Source organism: Caloenas nicobarica, chromosome Z, assembly GCF_036013445.1.
Source record: "Caloenas nicobarica isolate bCalNic1 chromosome Z, bCalNic1.hap1, whole genome shotgun sequence".
NCBI classification, from domain to species: Eukaryota; Metazoa; Chordata; class Aves; order Columbiformes; family Columbidae; genus Caloenas; species Caloenas nicobarica.
Window position 1 is genome coordinate 12,453,252 of NC_088284.1, and position 18,924 is coordinate 12,472,175.

General features: G+C 37.2%; 1 protein-coding gene across 8 annotated transcripts in view; it reads right to left on the reverse strand.

Moving 5' to 3' along the window:
• SMARCA2 (SWI/SNF related, matrix associated, actin dependent regulator of chromatin, subfamily a, member 2) overlaps nt 1-18,924 on the reverse strand; it is a 120,843-nt gene that overhangs the window by 39,028 nt on the left and 62,891 nt on the right. For all 8 annotated transcript variants that reach the window (XM_065657602.1, XM_065657595.1, XM_065657597.1 and 5 more), the window contains 11 exons: nt 18,628-18,694; nt 17,966-18,076; nt 16,203-16,445; nt 15,799-15,912; nt 13,639-13,746; nt 11,137-11,223; nt 10,135-10,181; nt 8,562-8,728; nt 6,797-6,960; nt 3,703-3,930; nt 1,471-1,548 (listed from right to left, as the gene is read on the reverse strand). In XM_065657602.1, the coding sequence (XP_065513674.1) occupies nt 1,471-1,548; nt 3,703-3,930; nt 6,797-6,960; nt 8,562-8,728; nt 10,135-10,181; nt 11,137-11,223; nt 13,639-13,746; nt 15,799-15,912; nt 16,203-16,445; nt 17,966-18,076; nt 18,628-18,694 (1,414 nt within the window). The remainder of the gene's footprint in view (nt 1-1,470; nt 1,549-3,702; nt 3,931-6,796; nt 6,961-8,561; nt 8,729-10,134; nt 10,182-11,136; nt 11,224-13,638; nt 13,747-15,798; nt 15,913-16,202; nt 16,446-17,965; nt 18,077-18,627; nt 18,695-18,924) is intronic.

The window sequence follows — 18,924 nt, forward strand, 5'->3', positions numbered from 1 at the left end:
CTCTTAAAAACTTTCAGGTAAATTAATATGAAAAACATAAATTCAGCCCACACAGTGCTAAAACTGTCTTCACTCTAGGACCCTCAACTGTTTTACTGAATGGTTGCTAATAGCCTTCAAACTTAATCCAAAAAGATGAACTTAGAGAAATTTCCTGCAGATATAAATCCATCAGCTACTTTCAACCTATGGATCAGTTCTTTCCTTTTCAGTCTCAAGGAGAAGTAGTGAGAAGCTTACTCCAGCAGCACATCAGCTTTCACAGAACTCAGGGTACTTTCAGCCAATAATTTGGCTGAAATGATTCCTTTTGAGTTTTGGATCAAATGACCATCTCTTTGTTTCTGTCATGTAAATCTCCTTGCACTCGAATCACAGAAGGGAAGTTCAAAAAGACAGGTGTCTGTAAGCTCTAATTTACTGTGTTGGGATTTTGGTTCTGAGATAACATTAAATGTAACTGAAGCTAGCAAGTCAGCAATGATAAAAGGCACGGCCATGTAGGGGAATAAGGCCTTTGCCAACTGTGCACCTCAACAACTGTCCCTTATGTAAAAAGGTTCCCTACACATCTGTGTAACAGTGAAGTTTTACAGATGAATCCTTGAGCAGAAGTTGGTGAGGGAGTGAAAACCTGTGCTCCTATCAATGGTTGCTTCTGTGGGCACCACCCGATGCACTTTCATTCATGGACATACAAGTGTCTGTCCTGTTGCACCTTGCGGAACAAAGCAGCCTCTGTAGAATTAGAAGGGATGCCGCTTTACTTTCAGTCCTTAAGTATTCCCTGTTGCTGTGCCAGTGACTCTCAAAGGTCCTTCAGCAATCCCTATGTGGTACACACACCAAAAGGTTAAGAGCCATGCCTACATTGACATTTTAGTAATTATTCCATCAAGGTCATAGCAGCACTAAATAAAAAGGGGAAGTGTTAAAGAGTTGCTCGCATTTGAACCACTGTGACCAGTTCTACTTCAGTAACTGTTCAACAGTTGTGGCAGCAGAGATGCAGCTAACTGGGTCCTTGACAAAACCATCAGCAAACCCCAGTTAACTCACCAAGAAAACAGCGCTGTCAGTATACTCATTTACTATCTTCTAAGTTCCTGTAGTTGTCCTTGCCAATATCATGGCCCAAAAGTCAGAAGAAATGTTGAAAAATAAAAGTGTGTTGTAGAATTAGCAAGCCAAACTCTGACTATCAGTTTTGCACTGTAAAATTGTCAGGTCGTGCCAGATCCTTCCTCCAGATTGGCACTGTTCCACTATACTGTCTGCAAGGATCCCTCAAGTCTTTCTGTCATGTGAGGAACCTATATTTAAGTAGACTACCCTTCTTTCCTCAGATAAACAATGCATATAAATAGAGCCTATTCCTCCAACAAGGCTTTCTAAAATTGGAACAACAGGTTAAAGCCTTTGTTAAAAACACTATAGAAAATATTCTACATATGATCATATCATCCTTACCATAAAGAGATCAAATTCCTCCTCACGTCGAGCAATCATCTGATTCAGAGTCTCATCATCAGGAACTTCATCTTCCTCCTGGTTATGTAGATGGATAAAGGTATTAGAAAGAAGCTACACACAACTTACAGTAACAGCCTCCATCAGGTCAGTGTTGCACTGAACCTCCTTCTGTCACAACGTGTGTCAAACACTCAAAATGAAACTAAAACTTTTGAAGTGTTCGGCAATTCAGAAGTAATGCAAAATAGACATAATTAGAGAGACAAGTGGGACTTATCACCACCTTCATAAATTGAGAATGAGGAAATGAGCAAATATGCAACCAGGAAATTCTGGGTTGTGGTTTTCCTGGGTCAGAAGCTTCAGTTAAAATATATGCGTTTCTGTTTTGCTGTTCTACAGTACTCCCAGATAAATACTATTTTGCATTATGAAGCCTTTGCTGTCAAAAGCAAGGAGAATTAAAAGTCCAGGTTAAAAAAAAATGAAACGTGTCATTATACTGGAAAAAACTCTGCTGAATAACTCTTGATCATTGCCTGCTTACGAATGGAAATGTGAACTTCTGACTTCAGACAAAATGAATTATTTCATAAAAGCAGAAACAGTCCTCAGAAAAACTTGGAACTCTATAATTCAACTAAACTGTTAAAGCTGAACAGCTATGATACCCACTTTAACAGAGTCCACAATGTTTCCCTCCCTAAATTATTTTGAAAGCACATGGCATTTGAAATCTGACAACAGCTCAATAGAAATAATAGAAGTACAGACTGCTTACTGAACCTATGTTACAGTATGCTGCAGACCTAGAATTTTTCATGAAAACTCAAGGTTTGTACTCAGTGAAATGCAAGTATAGAATGCTGTATACAGCTAGCATTCTGTAGCTTTTTTTTTTCCAGAAATAAACAGAAAAGGTCTTTAACTATATCCACACATCTTATTTTCTCTCCACTGGCAAGATTTTTACACCTTAGAAAAAAAAAATGTTCTTTTTAATACAATTCCGAACAAATACCTTAATGTACATATAATTTCAATTTTAATATGAAAAAAGCAACTGGGAAAATGATAGAGAGGTAGTTCTTCTCACTTCTAGTCAGTGCTCCTTCAGCGTTCAAGAAAACAAAGTTACATAGTTACATACACGGAGAAAAAAAGAGTACGGATCCCTTCATTTATGATCATTGAAGAACCTGACCCTCATGAAAGTTTTGCATGCTTCCTGTCATCTCAAGGAGAGCAACTTGTGATCTGCAAAAAATAAGGGATCCCAGAGCAGAAGCTGCAACAGTGTCCACATCATCTGTGGTTACTCTGAATAATCGTATTGCCAACAAGGTATCCTTGGCAGAAGAAAAAAATTACAAACACTAATCCCAACAAAAAAATGCCTTCATGAGCAAGTTATTTCTAATCATGTCACACATCCATATTATTCAAATATATCTTTCTAAATGCAGAGAAATTACCTCTTTGCTTTATCTAGTACTGCTAAAAGAAAAAAAGAGAGGAAAGAAGAAAGAGAAACAAGGGGAGTTTTGATGCTGAATTCACAATAACTACTAAGAAAGTACAAATAGAATATGGTGCTTTACATAAAAGTGTGAAAAGCTTTGATATGCAAGTTTAAAGTATGCTTAGCATGGGAATGTTTAACGTGGTGGTGACTAAACAATCTCATTATTAGATATGCTAGTCCGTATTTGCAAGTAAAAGTTGTTTTGATATTAATAACTTAACCAAGAGATTTACTTTTTCTTGTCAATCTCTCATTTAATATTCAAATTTTGTTTCCAGCTCTATTACAATGAAGAAGCAATGGCCGACCAGTGCACAATGGTGCAAATTCAATCCTATTTACTCACTGTATCTGAAAACCAGACTACCTCATTTAACATATAAGCTGTATTTACGAACTGTTTTATAATCTGTTTTGGAAAAAAATCTTTGTTTGAAAACAATTTTTTGGCAAAAATATGAAGGGGCAGAATGGGTTTAAGTCACAATGCCTAATTATACCCTAAGGTTTAACCATAACCATTACATCATAACCTATTACTGTGACCAACAACAGAGAGAAAAATGGAGTTCTTTCTTTGAATGTATGCTAAGAATATGAAGACATTTCTAATTTCAAAGGAGATGACAGTCTCTGTAACTGATGAAAAAGTGACTCAGTACTTCCTGAAACATCCTCTTGCTGATTATTTCTGACTACCTTACCTCATTTTCTTCTTCATGCTCCAATATAGCCTGTAGGAAGGCTCTTCTTTCGTGGCTTGAAGATTTCTGATCAAACATTCCAGCCTGAATAACTTTTTGATCTACATTCAGCTTATACTTTGCCGCTGCAAGTATCTTCTCTTCCACACTGTTCACAGTGCACAGTCGCAGGACTCTAACTTCATTCTGCTGACCAATTCTGTGAGCTCTGTCTTGGGCCTGCAAGTCCTATTAGGCAAAGGACAGAGTGATTTATATTGCAAGTGTGCTACAGAAATTGTTCTCTGCTTAAAGGACATTATAACGCTGAATTCTTTTTGGTATAAAAAGGAAGTACTCAAACAACAGTTCAACTTAGTTCACATGGGTGATTCCTCACTGTTTTCTTTCCCAAAACTTCATCAGACCCAGGTAGGGGGAAAAGTGAAAGGAAAAAACACAGACATGCTCTGTACAGTGTAAATGCAGTAAGCCAAAAACTTCTTGAAAGCATGTGCAGTGACTGAGAAGGCCTGATGTATTTATTATTTTCTTCTGTTCAAGAAGCACCTTCCACGCCACTATGAGCCCTGAAGTAAAATATGCCTTGACTGCAGGAAAAGAAAGCAACAAAATTACTATGAAGAAACCCATACATTAACTTATCTACTAAAGGCCACTGCTAATTCTTAAATATTTTAACTAAAACTTAGTTGATCTGTTGATTTGGCTTTTAACGTGGAATACTTGTGTTAAAACAGCTTAAATACGACTTTCCTCATTGAAAGATCCTAGATACAAGACTGTGAATCAATGTAACTATTTTTTGGCCAGGTGATGGCACTTAGAAATGGTAGAAGTAAAAATTGCACTGCAGGTCATAGGTACAGAATTTATTTCATTAATTCAAAACCTTCTCTGTTTTCTTTGGGGAAAAGAGAAATCCATTAAATCCTATCAGTGATGTGTTTCTACTTCAGCATGGTCAGATAGCGAAGGGTATCTAACCCCCAAATGCTATCACAGTTTTGTGCCACCTCACACCACACAGATTTCTTAACATAGAGGAAAAAAGAAAACGGGCAATGAGTTTGCCTATTTCAGTCCAGCACCTTGCTTTTAGTACCATTCTTAGCTCTTACCTCCCAAGCACATACGATGCATGTGCTACAAGCTAAATGTGTATTTGAAGTTTGCATTAACAGTGAAGCTACAATATGAATTTGTTTATGTAGTAATTCTCAGAAGCAGAGGAAAATGGTAGACTGAAGAAACACAAGTTTTCATTTCTGGAACTACACCGTTTGAGTGCTTCACTCCTCTTTCCCCTCCTCCCCAGCTATCCCCTTTTTAGCACACTGCTAGTTAAAATGAAAAAATTACTCTCATCTGCAAGAGAAGAGAAAACTGCATGTATTGAAAAGGCAGATGAGGGGAGACCTTATCGCTGTCTACAACTACCTGAGAGGAGGTTGTAGCGAGTGGGATGTTGATTTCTTCTCTCAACTAACAAGTGATAGGAGAAGAGGAAATGGCCTCAAGTTACATCAGGGGAGGTTTATAATGGATATTAGGAACAACTTCTTCACTGAAAGGGTAATCAAGCATTGGAACAGGCTGCCCAGGGAAGCAGTTGAGTCACCATCCCTAAAGGTGTTAAAAAGACATGTAGACATGGCACTTAGGGACATGGTTTTGTGGTGGACTTAGCAGTGTTAGGTTCAGTTGGAATTGATGATCTTCAGGGTCTTTTTCAACCTAAACAATTCTATGATTTATAACTTAGCAACCTGCTCATCGAATACTCCAGAAAATATTCTGTAATTTTTACTATACTGCAAAGATTTATTGCTATCCAACTGTTGAAACATTCTGTACTCTGCATTAAACTTGCCTGTGAAAGTGACCTAAAGACAAACAAAAATACAAAAAATGAAGTGCTTTCTCAGCTGCTTTTAAAACCCCTAAATATAATTGCTCCAAATTTCTTAAGCCCTGCTTTAAATTGGTCATCATGGCATCTGTGGGAGTACAGTCTTGAAAGTTCTACATAAGACTCTTTTTAATATAGCTACGTACTTCCAGAGATATCTAAATTATATTCTTAAAAAAAAAAACCAAAACAAAACTAAGTGACAAAGACTTCAGTTACTTCCGGCTTTTTAGAAATAAGCTGAAGTGGTTTGATACCCTCTTTTCCTGGTGACCACTACTACCCACCTACACCAAGTGTAAGTTCAATGTCCCAGGCCAAGACTGCTGCACTCATATGGCCCCTCACTTCCCAAGACAGGCAGTGCTCTGCACAGCTTTTACTAAAATATTGCAAACTACGTACCAAAACTCAAAATGGGACTTACTTATTAATGTCCTAAAGTTAAACAATGAGTACAGTTATACAAACGAAGAGGGTCTATAAGGACTCTAGCTCTGAGGATTCCCTGTGACTCAGATAAAACATACACAGACACGGAATTACTTCACAGATTCAAGCCAAAACATTTCCTGATTGTAGCAATTTGCCTCACTAATTCCTCTCTAAGAGGCATTTTATGACTTACCTGGACCTACTCCTTTCATCCAAAGCTATATCCCCAATTTAAAGAAGCAAACCAAAAATGCCCCTCAGTTCAAGAAGGACAGGGAACTGCTGGAGAGGGTCCAGCGCAGGGCAACGAAGATGATGAAGGGAGTGGAGCATCTCCCTTATGAGGAAAGGCTGAGGGAGCTGGGGCTCCTGAGCTTGGAGGAGACTGAGAGGTGACCTCATTAATGTTTATAAAATATGTAAAGGGTGAGTGTCACGAGGATGGAGCCAGGCTCTTCTCGGTGACAACCAACAGTAAGACAAGGGAGAAGAAACTTCTTCACAGTGAGGGTGACAGAACACTGGAACAGGCTGCCCAGGGAGATTGTGGAGTCTCCTTCTCTGGAGACATTCAAAACCCGCCTGGACACCTTTCTGTGTAGCCTCATCTGGGTGTTCCTGCTCCAGCGGGGGATTGGACTGGATGATCTTTTGAGGTCCCTTCCAGTCCCTAACATCCTGTGATTCTGTGAAAAAACCATCACAAATTCTTTGCATATTTCATGAAGATAAGTAAATAAAAATAACCTGGTGAGGATTCCAGTCACTATCAAAGATTATAACAGTGTCAGCAGCCTGGAGATTTAAGCCTAGCCCTCCAGCCCTTGTACTCAGCAAGAAGATAAAGTATTGTGACCCAGGTTCATTGAACTTCTTCAACAGGGCAGCTCGATCCTCTGATTTTGTTGTGCCTGAAAAGAAATTAAAAAAAAAAATACCCTATAACAAAGATGTGAACTGAAATAATATAAATACAATGTCAGTTGCTAAAGGTACATGTGGAAGGGAACTTTTAGCTCACTTGCTCTTTGTCATCTCTGCCACATTTTTCAAAATACAGAATAAACACTGGCCACGAATGTTTTGGTCAACTGCTTATCACATGTAAAAGACAGACTTCTAAATACCTCTTTTAAGTATTTCTTATGGCATTTTGAAAGTGGACTGTAAAATGCTGGCTAACATTGTTATACCTTTTTATGGCTCACATAAATTTCAATCGAATTTACTATAAAGAAACAGAAGAGTGCTCCAGTTTTGATTAATGCCTTTTGGTCACAACAGCATCTAAATATTAAGTTGCTTATCTAGAGATTTATCAAAATGTCAGAGTTGGCTTTCGGAGTCATAATTAATATGAAAGGATTTAAAATTCTTAAAATATCCTAAAATATCTTGAAAGTGATGGTGTACAATGGCTGGGGGAGAGCAATCAATCATAGTGAAAACATACACAAAGTTCCAAGATAAAAAAATAAGCCCTGTGCACTCTGGCAACTGGATAAATTTCATGTACTTTGACAAACGTCTATTTGATCACCTAACACAGTCCATTGTTTGCCTTTTTACACTTCTGTCTGTAACCGAAAGCCAAAGAAAGTCTGCTATTTTTATTCAAGTATGTGTCTATATACAGAAGATGAAGTTTTTCTGCTACTGTGGTGGGTTGACCGCAGCTGGCTGCCAGACACCACCCCCCACACACCTCTCTCTGTACTGTACCCTGTACTGTTGAGACAGGGAGAGAAAATAATATGGAAAAGCTCCTAAGTTGAGATAATAACGAAAGCAAAAGCTGTGCATGCAAGCAAAGCAAAAAGAGGAATTTATTTGCTACTTCTCATCAGCATGCAGATGTCCAGCCACTTCTTGGAAAGCAGGGCCTCAGCACCCATAATGACTGCTTGGGAAGACAAATGCTGTAACAAGGAATTTCCCTGTATCATCTTCCCTTCCCTCAGCTTTTATTGCAGAGCATGTCCCTTTGGTGAGTTTGGGTCAGCTGTCCCAGCTGGTCCCCTCCCAAACTCTTGCCCACTCCCAACCTACTGGCCTTGGGGTGCAGAGGTGGTTTGGAGAGAAAGTCTTTACACTGTGCCAGCCCTGCTCAGCAATAGCCACACACTGGAGCGTCACCACTGGTGTGTTACCAACCCTGCCCAGCCACAAACACAAAGCACAGCACTATAGGGGCTGCTAGGAGGAAAGTTTACCTACATCCCAGCCATTTTAAATGTCATATAATTCATCTTTCTTGAAGAGAAGCATTAAAACACCTGCAGGTCACAGGTGCAAGGACGGTTTTGTCAGCACAGCACTATGTTCTTCAGCCAGTTTTGACAAAGACATCCTGTGGCAGTGACACAGCTCATTTGTGTCTCAGTTTCATTACCCCACTTTACATTTGAGGGTAATAGCGTTTCAAGTTTGTGTTCATTAATATTTGTAAAGGAGGAAAATAATCCTCAGTGTGCTACCTTATCCTTTTTTTCTTTTTTTTCATTTAGCTTACCATCAAGACGCAGGTAAAGGAAATTTCGGAAGGCAAAGTAGTCTTCCATAATGGTCATAAGTGATGTCATTTGGCAGAAAAGAAGCACACGATGATTAGTAGCTCGTAACTTTGGTAGAATACGATCGAGTAGCTCAAACTTCCCTGAGGCCCGATAAAGTTCGGCTCTGTGGAAGAGAAAAAGCACAGTAAATGCCAGAATAAGCACGCATTTAGGAAAGTTTTCAGTCATTATCAGGTCAGAGTATAACAGAGAGATTATTCTACTTACAATAAACAAGACTAAATGCACTTCTCTTTCTTTAAAATTGTTTATGTTGATTAAAATAAAAAATAAATACCCATGTGAATTCCTATTTCGAAAGGATTTTTCTTCACTTACAAAAACTGTGTGGACTTTTAACCACAGAGAATACCTTCTTTTATGAAAGTCAATTCTGTTTCATTACTTATCAAAACACACATTACTTCCCAGCTAGATCAGCATTTTATCAGTGGAGACATTCACCTGCTAGTTTTGCTTTCAACTGGCATTTACTGCAGCTGTAACTTGTATTCACCAGGCACGCACTAGAAGCAATTTGCTTTCTACTCAATTACAATGCACACGAAAGTGAAATATTCCAAACTGAACTAAAATACAGAGATTGGAAGGAATTTGACAGGATATATTCTTTAACCATATAACCTCAGTAGTCCTGAACAATGTTTAGTTACTTTCACAAGTGCTCCTCTGTCTTCTACGCTATGAATTGCAAAACAGGCCCTTAGCACTGAAATTCAAATCGTAACTGAGAAAACTGCTAGAAGTACACAGGATGTCTAAATCAGCATCACAGTGATATGCCTTACAAAAGTTTTTTCTAACCTTGAGCTTGTACTCTCAAAATACGATTTATCATTAGAAACAGTATACTTAAGTCCACAAAACATGGCCTTCTGACATGCACGCATACGTCACCAGCAAAAGACTAAACTGTTCAGCATACAAGTAGACTGGTATACCAGCTAATGAGACAAATAGTCTGGCATACTGGTTAAGGAAAAAAAAAAAATCATTAAGAACTGAACAGGAAGGGGGTCAAGTGGAAGACACACACCGTCCCTATAGAAAGCATTTATTTCTAGACAGTTGCACAAAGAAGTGCCAAGAAAAAAACTTAAACTTTTTTTCTCTCAAATAATGGAAGAAATGCTACTTTCATTTACAACAGAGATGGTAAAGAGGAAAAAGCAGAAGGCAAAAGGAACAAGAAAGGCAAGACAATCCCAATTAATAACTCTGAAGAGTCATTCCAATTAATTTCAGATAGTATCTAAGCTATTTCAAAATAATGGGAAAGGAAGGTATCAGTTTGCAATCTTTTCTGCCTGTCACCCTGAAAGAGATGAAGGCTCATAAAAAGCTCATGTAACAGTTCTCGTCCTGTTATCTTTTGCTTTAGATATGTGCCTTGTGCCTCCTCTGCTTTTCTATAAACTGCTGGAGTTTGTTAGCATATTTCTTCCAGAAAAAGAATATGATGCAGTAGCTCCACTACAACATTATGAAGAGGAAGAAAAACTGAGTTACCCATTGATGACACCATTTGAGTAGCCTAAATGTTCAGCGAAGGACTCCTGCAGAGTTATAATCAATAAACAGATTATTACAAACTACACAGCAACCCAAAAATTATTACAAACTACACAGCAACCCAAAATTATGCATTCTTATATCAAACAAATTAAATACATGAGTGTTTGGGTTTGAGTTGCATTATGTTCATACTCTTGGAATCCACATTGTAGCAACAGTGCTTTGCTTAATTGTTTCCTGTTCTACTATTATTTGAGATTCATGGTTTGTAGAAGTAACTTTCGTCAGCATACATTTTACCAGATTACAAATACAGTAGAACCTAATTAATTCATACTAATTACTGGAAGATCCATTTGTAAATTAGTGAATTTAATAATTAGCATACAAAAGAACAAAGAGTGAAAACAACAATAATAATACATCACAGAAGGTACTTAATTATTCATCCATAAATGTAGCTACATTCCAGATAGTTATGACACTTTCTATCTTTGCAGATATACTGCTGTATTTATATAGTTTGGGTCCTTATGAGAGATGCTATCTGGATAGTACATTTTTACTGAAAAAGCAAGGTAGACAGAAAAGCACAACTTTGGTTTATATTGTGTAAGATTAGCAGCTTGCTAGCTATAAAGATCCTATACACAGCATTTTGAACTAGTGTCTCTACATCACAAATTATGTCTAAGTAGAGATTAAGTTGCTCTGGAACATTTCAATTCAAAAACCTTTATTTTTTTTAAAGACGGTGTCTCCACAGGATTAAATGCTTTAAAACTAGACTTCAGATTACCAATAAAAAGCTGGCTGTCCATTTGTTTCTAAAAATAAGGGACCGCAATGATCGTGTTTTTTCAAAAGTGTCCTTTTCAGCACAAATGATGTGGACAGATATGTCCTCTCCCAGACACATAAGCTTCAACAGCAGTTTTCTATTATGTTAGCCACCTGAATAAAAACAAGCCCAAAAATCAAAACAGTAAGTCTTACCTCAATGTGTTGAAACATGTACGGGTGATTGCATATCTTTCTCAATTGCATGATAGTGTTCATAAGAGTTTTTGCCCCACCTTTTCCCTGTGGGTACAAGCAATGCAAATCAAATGATTAATCTAATTTCTTAGCTTATTAATAAAGCTTTTGAAAGATATTTTCAAATGCAGGCATAAAATACTTCTACCTCAAACACCACATCACTAATTAAAAACAAACAAACAAACCAACCCCCAAAAAACCTACTGTAACTGTGCAGTTGTCTTGCTGTATATAAATTCATCTACCATAAGGATGCTCCATAAAGAAAAAGGAAGACCTGGAAGTAATCCATGAAGTGCATTATGTATCTATCTGTAGTGTTCACAGTGGGAAGCAGTCCTGTCCTTCATACTGCTTATTTATACTGTTTATTATGAAACTATACAAATTCCATCGGGTCTGAACCCTCTACCTTGATTCTTTTCAATTCTACAGTGTCTCTTCCTGTCTGTTAACTGGATATATGGGCTTCTCTTTCCAGGTCAAGTAAAACACAGGGCCACAGGCAGCTAAAAAGCTAGAGATAACCAAATCTTGTAAGTCATCTTAATATTTAACAAAGTATACTCTCAAAACCCACTATACAGTTAATCTCTTTTAGAACTAGGACAGACTTCAAATAATAGTCAGTTGTGCTAGACTAAACTGTAAGGTTAAAAAATAGTTGCAATTGGTAGGCACAAGTTCGAGAACATCATATTGTGTTAACCTCCCAAACACTTGTCACTTTCACATGCCACTTTGTTTTGTTGTAATTTTATGAAAATGTAAGCAGAGTGGCTGCAATATTCCTAGCTTACTGTGTGACTAATTCAGATTTATTTAAAAAATCTCAGCCAAAACAATTCAGCAATTTCCAAGAGTAAAACTAGGGAAAAAATACATTACTTGATCATATCATATAGAAGTAATATTCCCTTTCCTGGAAAGTACAGTGAAATCATAACTCCCACCTAGAGCAGAGATTTTACATTTGAAGGGTGTATTCCACCCATCTAAACACCTTTTTTATTCTTTTCAAAACCTGCTCAAATTTGCTCCAAAATGCAGTTCATATTTGTTCTAAGAGTCATTTCCTAGAGCTTTCCAGCTCTATGAATTCTCTGTAGTCTGAGCTGATTCAGGCCACAGCTGCAGAAAGACGAGATTTTTTCCTAACACAGCAATTGTTTGATCACTGAAGCCAAGCATTCTCAACAACCACCTCCCTCTGCTGGCAACAGAAAGCATGGATAAGAGAGCCTGATGAAGTAGTTCCGTTAAAAAAAAATGGATTAAGAGAAGGTGGCAAGAAAGGAAAAAATTAAGACCCCTGGGGAGACGGGAAGGAGAGGGAGGTGTTCAGAAGACATAAAAGGCAATTTGAACTGGTTAAGTTGAAAGCGGGGTGGAGAAGCAAGTGGAGGACAATCAACCAAAGATTCTCAGCCGGTGAAAGAAAGAGACCAGAAAGGCAGGGAAGTAGAAGACTATGATACAAAATGAAACTTTAAAGACAAAAGTAAAGAGAACAAGCTATAAAATTACATTAAAAATAGAACAGAGGAACATAAAGTAATGCTTACAAAGTGCTCAAACTATGAAGATGAGTCTCAATATCCAACTATAAGAACCAGCTTTGTCTGGAGTTTGAATAAGAACCAGCAAAGAAAACCATTTGACTTCACAAAACAAGGAGAGTAAAATAAGATACTGAATTAAAAAGCCATCCATTGTACCAATGCAACCTGCAAAAGGATGGTGGGCAGACAGTATGTGACTGCACTGCAGAGTAACATGCACATAATGGTGCAAACACAAACTGTTAACACCTGCTGTTCTGTGGTGCCTGTTCAAGGTGTTTCACATGTATTATAAATGTGAAAAGTTCATACACAAATTAACTGATGAATGGCAACTTGTTTATATTAACTGGATCAAGTCCCATGATGGCATAATCAACATATACTAATATGTAGCCTAAATCTGAATATATGACCTCGAATCCTACTGTTCTCCTAAAGAACTTCGTCATTAACACATCTTGTAAGCACGAATGCAAGCATACAGCCCTAGCTGGCAAAAAAAAAAAAAAAAAAAAAAGCAGCTTATACTTAACTCATAGCTCTGAAAGACAAGACAAATAACCCTCTGTAGCCAGTGCTGCCACAATCACTATTATTCAGGTACATTATTGGATTAAACTCAGCCAAGTGAAATGCTGGGTTTTTTTCAAACATTGCCTGTTTGCAGAAATGCACTGTAACAACAGTGAATACAAGTAGTATCTTTTCCTTGTGAATAAAGAACACAAGCTGCAGCCCTGTAACACAAAAGCACGTCTGATAGACATTTTTTTTCCCATGACAGATATTAATACCTGCAGTAAGAGCCTACATACTGATTTTATTAAAAAAAATCATACTGTTAACATGTTCAATCATAATGCATTGTTTCCTACGTGTCTTTCTTTTGTACCTTCTTGTCTTTTTCAGAACCATCCGTGAGCAGGATTCCCTTGGCTTGCATATGACGGTACAGGATCTTCTGAAGAGCTGACATATCACATTTGATCACATATTCCACCTAGTGTAAAAAAAATACCAACCATAAACACACTGACATAATAATGTTAGGATCTAACTGCAGATTCTTGTAATCCTAAAACTCAAGTCAAAAAACTATTAATCTTTTATCCATACCCTAACAACACATATGATTTCAGTGCGCAGCAATCCAACTACAAGCAAAGCAATGAGTATCTCCAAAGATTATCTATAGGAGTCACAACTACTATGAGACAGTTGGATCCTAAGAATGTAACTGCAGAATTGCCAGACGTATTTTCTAATTCTATAATTTTAACAATTTAAAAATTAATTTAAAATTCTTTATTTAAAATTTCTAACGTGTTATTTTTAAAAATATGTTTCATAACTTGTGGACTTCATTCTTTCTGTAAAGCATTCTAAAAGTATCAAGCCAAGCATTATAAAAAAGATCATCATTGTATACCTAGGAAATAAGCATCCCTCACAGTGTCTAACTAGCATTATGCTTACCGAGGTTGGCATACAAATACGCTGTTTTCTCAACATCAATTCAAATCACAGGGAATTAATCAAGTACTGCGTGAGCCTCTCATTCAGTTTGACTTCTTGGTCAGCTTTGAAAAACTATCTTTATTAAAGCAGTTTTTGACTGCACACTATCTTTAAATCCAGTAATACAAACACTTCATACCCCAATTTAGGCCATTTTTTCTATTACACAATTTCCAGATTACAGTCACTATGGTTTTAATAAATTATGTAAAATAAAAAGTCACATAATAAAGCTAAACTAGTGGCTAGAAATCTTTCAAGTGGTGCCTAAAAGAAAACGTGTAAGCTTCCTAATGTTCAATGAATAAAGGGAATAAAAATTATCAGGTTATTTTCTTCTCAGAAAGACAGGAAGATGAACTCATTAAAGAGAAGCAACTATTTATTCGATGGCTTATTTACCAAGGTTTGTAACACCAAATGAACTGATGAACAGGCTTCCGTCAACAAGTTCAGTCCTCATGGTTGGACTAATTGCTTTTTTTGTAAACAAGATAATGGAAACAAAAAGAAACATAGTCCTGAGCATCAGTGTGTATGCAACTTCTAAATCCTTCTCCTCCAATGCCTATTAATGGATTTATCAAATATAGAGGCTCTAACTGGCAGAGATTTGAATAGAAATAAAGATTTCAGTAATATTTCCAATGTAAGAATGTCTCATTCTCAAATAAATGCTTCTGAGGATACTGAGAATCTGACATTTGAAGGAACAGAAAGTCTCAACAGTAACAGCATTCACAACATTACAAAGATAAGAAAGAAATTTTTAAAAGCCTTTCTTTCGAGTACTAAGCATCCGTACAGAGCTATTTGCTCATTCGACCAGTGTTAGTTAGCTCATAACACAATCAACAAACATTTCATTTAGGTATGGTTTTAACCCAGTTGACATTAGTATCAAATTCTCCCTAGCACCCCTTCAAATTTACTTTTTTATTTAGTTGCTTTTGTTATTGTGGGAAGGGATTTGCAGGCTAAGTCAGTGTGAGGCAAGATGAATTGCTCAGAGATAAAAACAATGATCTTTCAAATCTGAAGAGAATTTTATGTTCTGAATTTAAAAAGCTGCTAGTTAAAAAAAACCTGTGCAATTACACAACTCCTGTAATATTAACAAAGGACCAAATTCTGCCTGCTGTATAAAATGCAGTAGTCCTTTAGGACTAGTTAAGGGACCAAAGATTCTACCTGGTGCATGGAGGATGGGACAGGACAGAATCTAATCCACAATGTATGTATGGCAGACTCACAACTTGAAACCAGATATTATGGAAATAAGCTGCATGTTTTATGTGGATGACTACAAACAGAATTAAAGTTGTTAAGACTGGTTAGGAACCCTGAGAGTGCAGAAACTTGAGGTATCCAGGCTTCCTCAGAGGCCAATTTTCTTTGCAGTTATAAACAAACAAACCACAGGAACAACAGATGCTAAAGAAGTCGTCTTCTGTAAAATAAATCTGCAAAACGAACATTACATAACGCTTAAAAAACGTATTGAACCCCTTCCACAACTCCTTTTATTGCAAACCTTTTCTGGCAGTTGGGACTCAACCTCTTTCTTCAATCTTCTCAGCAAGAAGGGTCGGAGCACTTTATGGAGACGACGGATGATCAGAATAGTTTCTTCCTCATTCAAGTCCACCTACAGAAGTTTATAAAAGTCACTATAAAGCAACTCAACATATTAGGTAATGTCTTCTCTCACATGAAAGGTGAAATGCGTGCAATAATTACGTGCATGTTACAACCAAATTGACTCTATATCAAAAGAGACACTGATAATAAAATTTTCTGGCATTATAAAAAGGGTGGCTTTTAGTAACATTAATTCCCTAAGTATCAGGGAGGATTCAAACACTAATCCATCTGCATAAGCTCCTTTCTGTTTTCACTGTTTTGTTTCTGATGTTTTAAAAATAACTGCCACAGTACCCGTTCTCCAGTCATGGCAAACGGAGCGTTGAACCACTGTTCAAAGGTGCTACAGCTCTTGAAAATGGTTGGGAGGAGGAAATTGAGAAGAGCCCAAAGTTCAGGCAACTTGTTCTGCAATGGAGTCCCAGTCAGCAATATTCGTCTAGGGGCCACATAGTGAGTATTCAAGACCTGAGTCAGCTTGCAGTGATGGTTCTTCATTCGATGGCCTTCATCTACTATCATGTATTTCCATCGAATCTGCAAGAAAAAGAAGAAAAGTTGGCAAAGTTAGAGCAGGTCAGACTTAGTCAAACTCCTCTAAATAGGTGTAGAAAAAAAATACTTTAAGGCTGTGACACCAGTCATTCTCATTTATAAAAAAAGCCAAATCAAGCATAATCCCAGTACCTTTGCAAGCAGCAAAAACAGAAACAAACACTAAGTATGCTGAATCTGATGCTGAATTCTGACTTGAATTGCAACAGCAAACAGAGGACTTCTCCCACTTCTGGGAAAGAGATTAGGGTGACCAGCTCTTCAAGGACTAGTGTGTGGTTCACAAGGGAAGAAAGAGACCAGATAAACTCCAAATAAACCTATCTGCAGCAAGAACCTTGACAGGAGACAGAAGCATTTTCAGACAAAATAACTATGCTCTCAAACAACAGCAACCCTGAACTTTGTTTTGTTTCAGCTAATCCTATGTTTTTACTCAAGAATGAAGCAGCATAATTATGATCATCTCATCTCAGTTTCCGCATCTTCAAATAAAACTTCTATTTCTAAATTTGAAAGCTTAAATGCAGTCAGAGAAGGCATTGAATGCAAGTTGCTCGTTACCACCCATACTACAACATGGGCAGTCAGCACATGTGCAACACTGACCATATGAGTAAGAAGGCCTCAGTTTGTACTTTCAAAGGTGCTAAACTAATTCAGTTTCCCAGGACAAGATGAATACCATAGTGCTGTCTTTCCTATCTTCTAGCAAGGCCTGGCAAAAACTAGAAGGGAAGCAAAACTCTGCAGTCTCAAACTGTTCTCATGTGTTCAGAATTATGCTAAGAAAATGCACTCCTTTGTATCAGAGAGGAAAAAGGAATACTCTGAATATACAGTATTTAACAGAATGAAATAAGGTGAAAATAAACAACAAAGGGACAGTAGGGACCATGTAGTTTCCCCGTATGGCAAAATACCTTCCTACTCTATTTTCTGTGCACATGGAATAGTCTTACAGTACAATAGCTTTCAAATTCACTACATTTTAAGCACACCTGTTGACAGTTAGTGAGCCTTTAAGAACTGGGCCACGTGTAGTAAAGTGCCTGAATATCAAATTCATTATACAGGTAACTATTTATACTCATTTGATGAAAAGTAACCACATAGCTGGAAAGGCTCTAATAAGAATAAGCTTCAGGTCGGACACAATGGAAAAAAAATTAAAGTCAGGACTGCAGATTAGGTTAAATGCCATCAAGCAGAAGGGAGAAAAATCATGTTTTTCCAAGGACAGGCAGGTATAGAGTACTGACAGAATTGCAAAATGAATTAGTCTCTTGGCCACATTCAGGAAAATCCTGGTGTTTACAAGAGCTGTGGCTAAGAAGTCCAATCATAAACAGAGGAATAGAAAAGTAAATGGAAGTTTTAGCTTTTATTGAAGGACAGAACAACTCAGGACTTCTCTAAAAATAACAAAAAGCTGTTTTGTGCTATGCACCATTTGAGGTGTCTCGAAGGCCTTGTTATTAAGAGATGACAGTCATCATTACCTTAGCAAGGATATGTTTGTCCTTTATTATGTACTCATAAGTAGTTAAAAGAACATTAAATTTTCCACTTCGAAGCTGAGGAACAAGAGAGCGGCGCATTGCAGGTGTACCCTAAAAGAGAGAGAGAAGTGAGTAGTTACTCCTTCTTCTGATGAATATATTTTTTTTTATAAATTAGGAGACACGAAGCATTCACATGAACTTGTAATCCTACAGTACTGCAAACAATATGTTGATACATTCCAGGCTTCTTCAGAGTGCTTCCCCTAAACAGTTTAGATTGACTGTAAAGCTCTGCTTATGGGGCACTGCAAACATGTAGCTAGTGGTCCAGCCTCCTAAAAAAACTGCTTGGCTGTACCACTACTACAATAGCCAAACAGCAAAGTATTCAGGTATGTATAAAATGAGAAGTAGTTATCATTTCTATTACTCTAATCAGAAGCCTTACAACACAATAATTAACAATTTTATTCTGCACTTCACTATGAGAAAGTAATTACAGTCATCTTCTTCGTACGATTAACTCTCACTGCCTAGTACCTGATACACATAACAAAACTTCATGAGTGAACAGTTTAGAAAGGCATGCAGAGGCAGCGGAAAAACTGGCTCTATTCTCTTTCCTTGAACTCTATAACCATATAAAAAGCAAATCAAACCTTGTAAGATATCTTCACCACAGAAGGAGCCCATTTGTCAAATTCATATGTCCAATTGGATAAAGTCCTATCACAGAAATTATAAAGAAAAAGTAATGTATTTCATCATTTGCAGGTCAAACTTCACAAATGTTTCCAAGTGGCTGCCAACTTTTCAGCACATTTAATGTAATCACCCCCATAATTAACAGCATATTTTTAAAAATACACTTTATATACTGTAATAAAATACAAACATCCCTGAGAGGGAACAGAAAAAAGTTTAAAACCCTCTTTCAGTACATATTCAGGGATCCC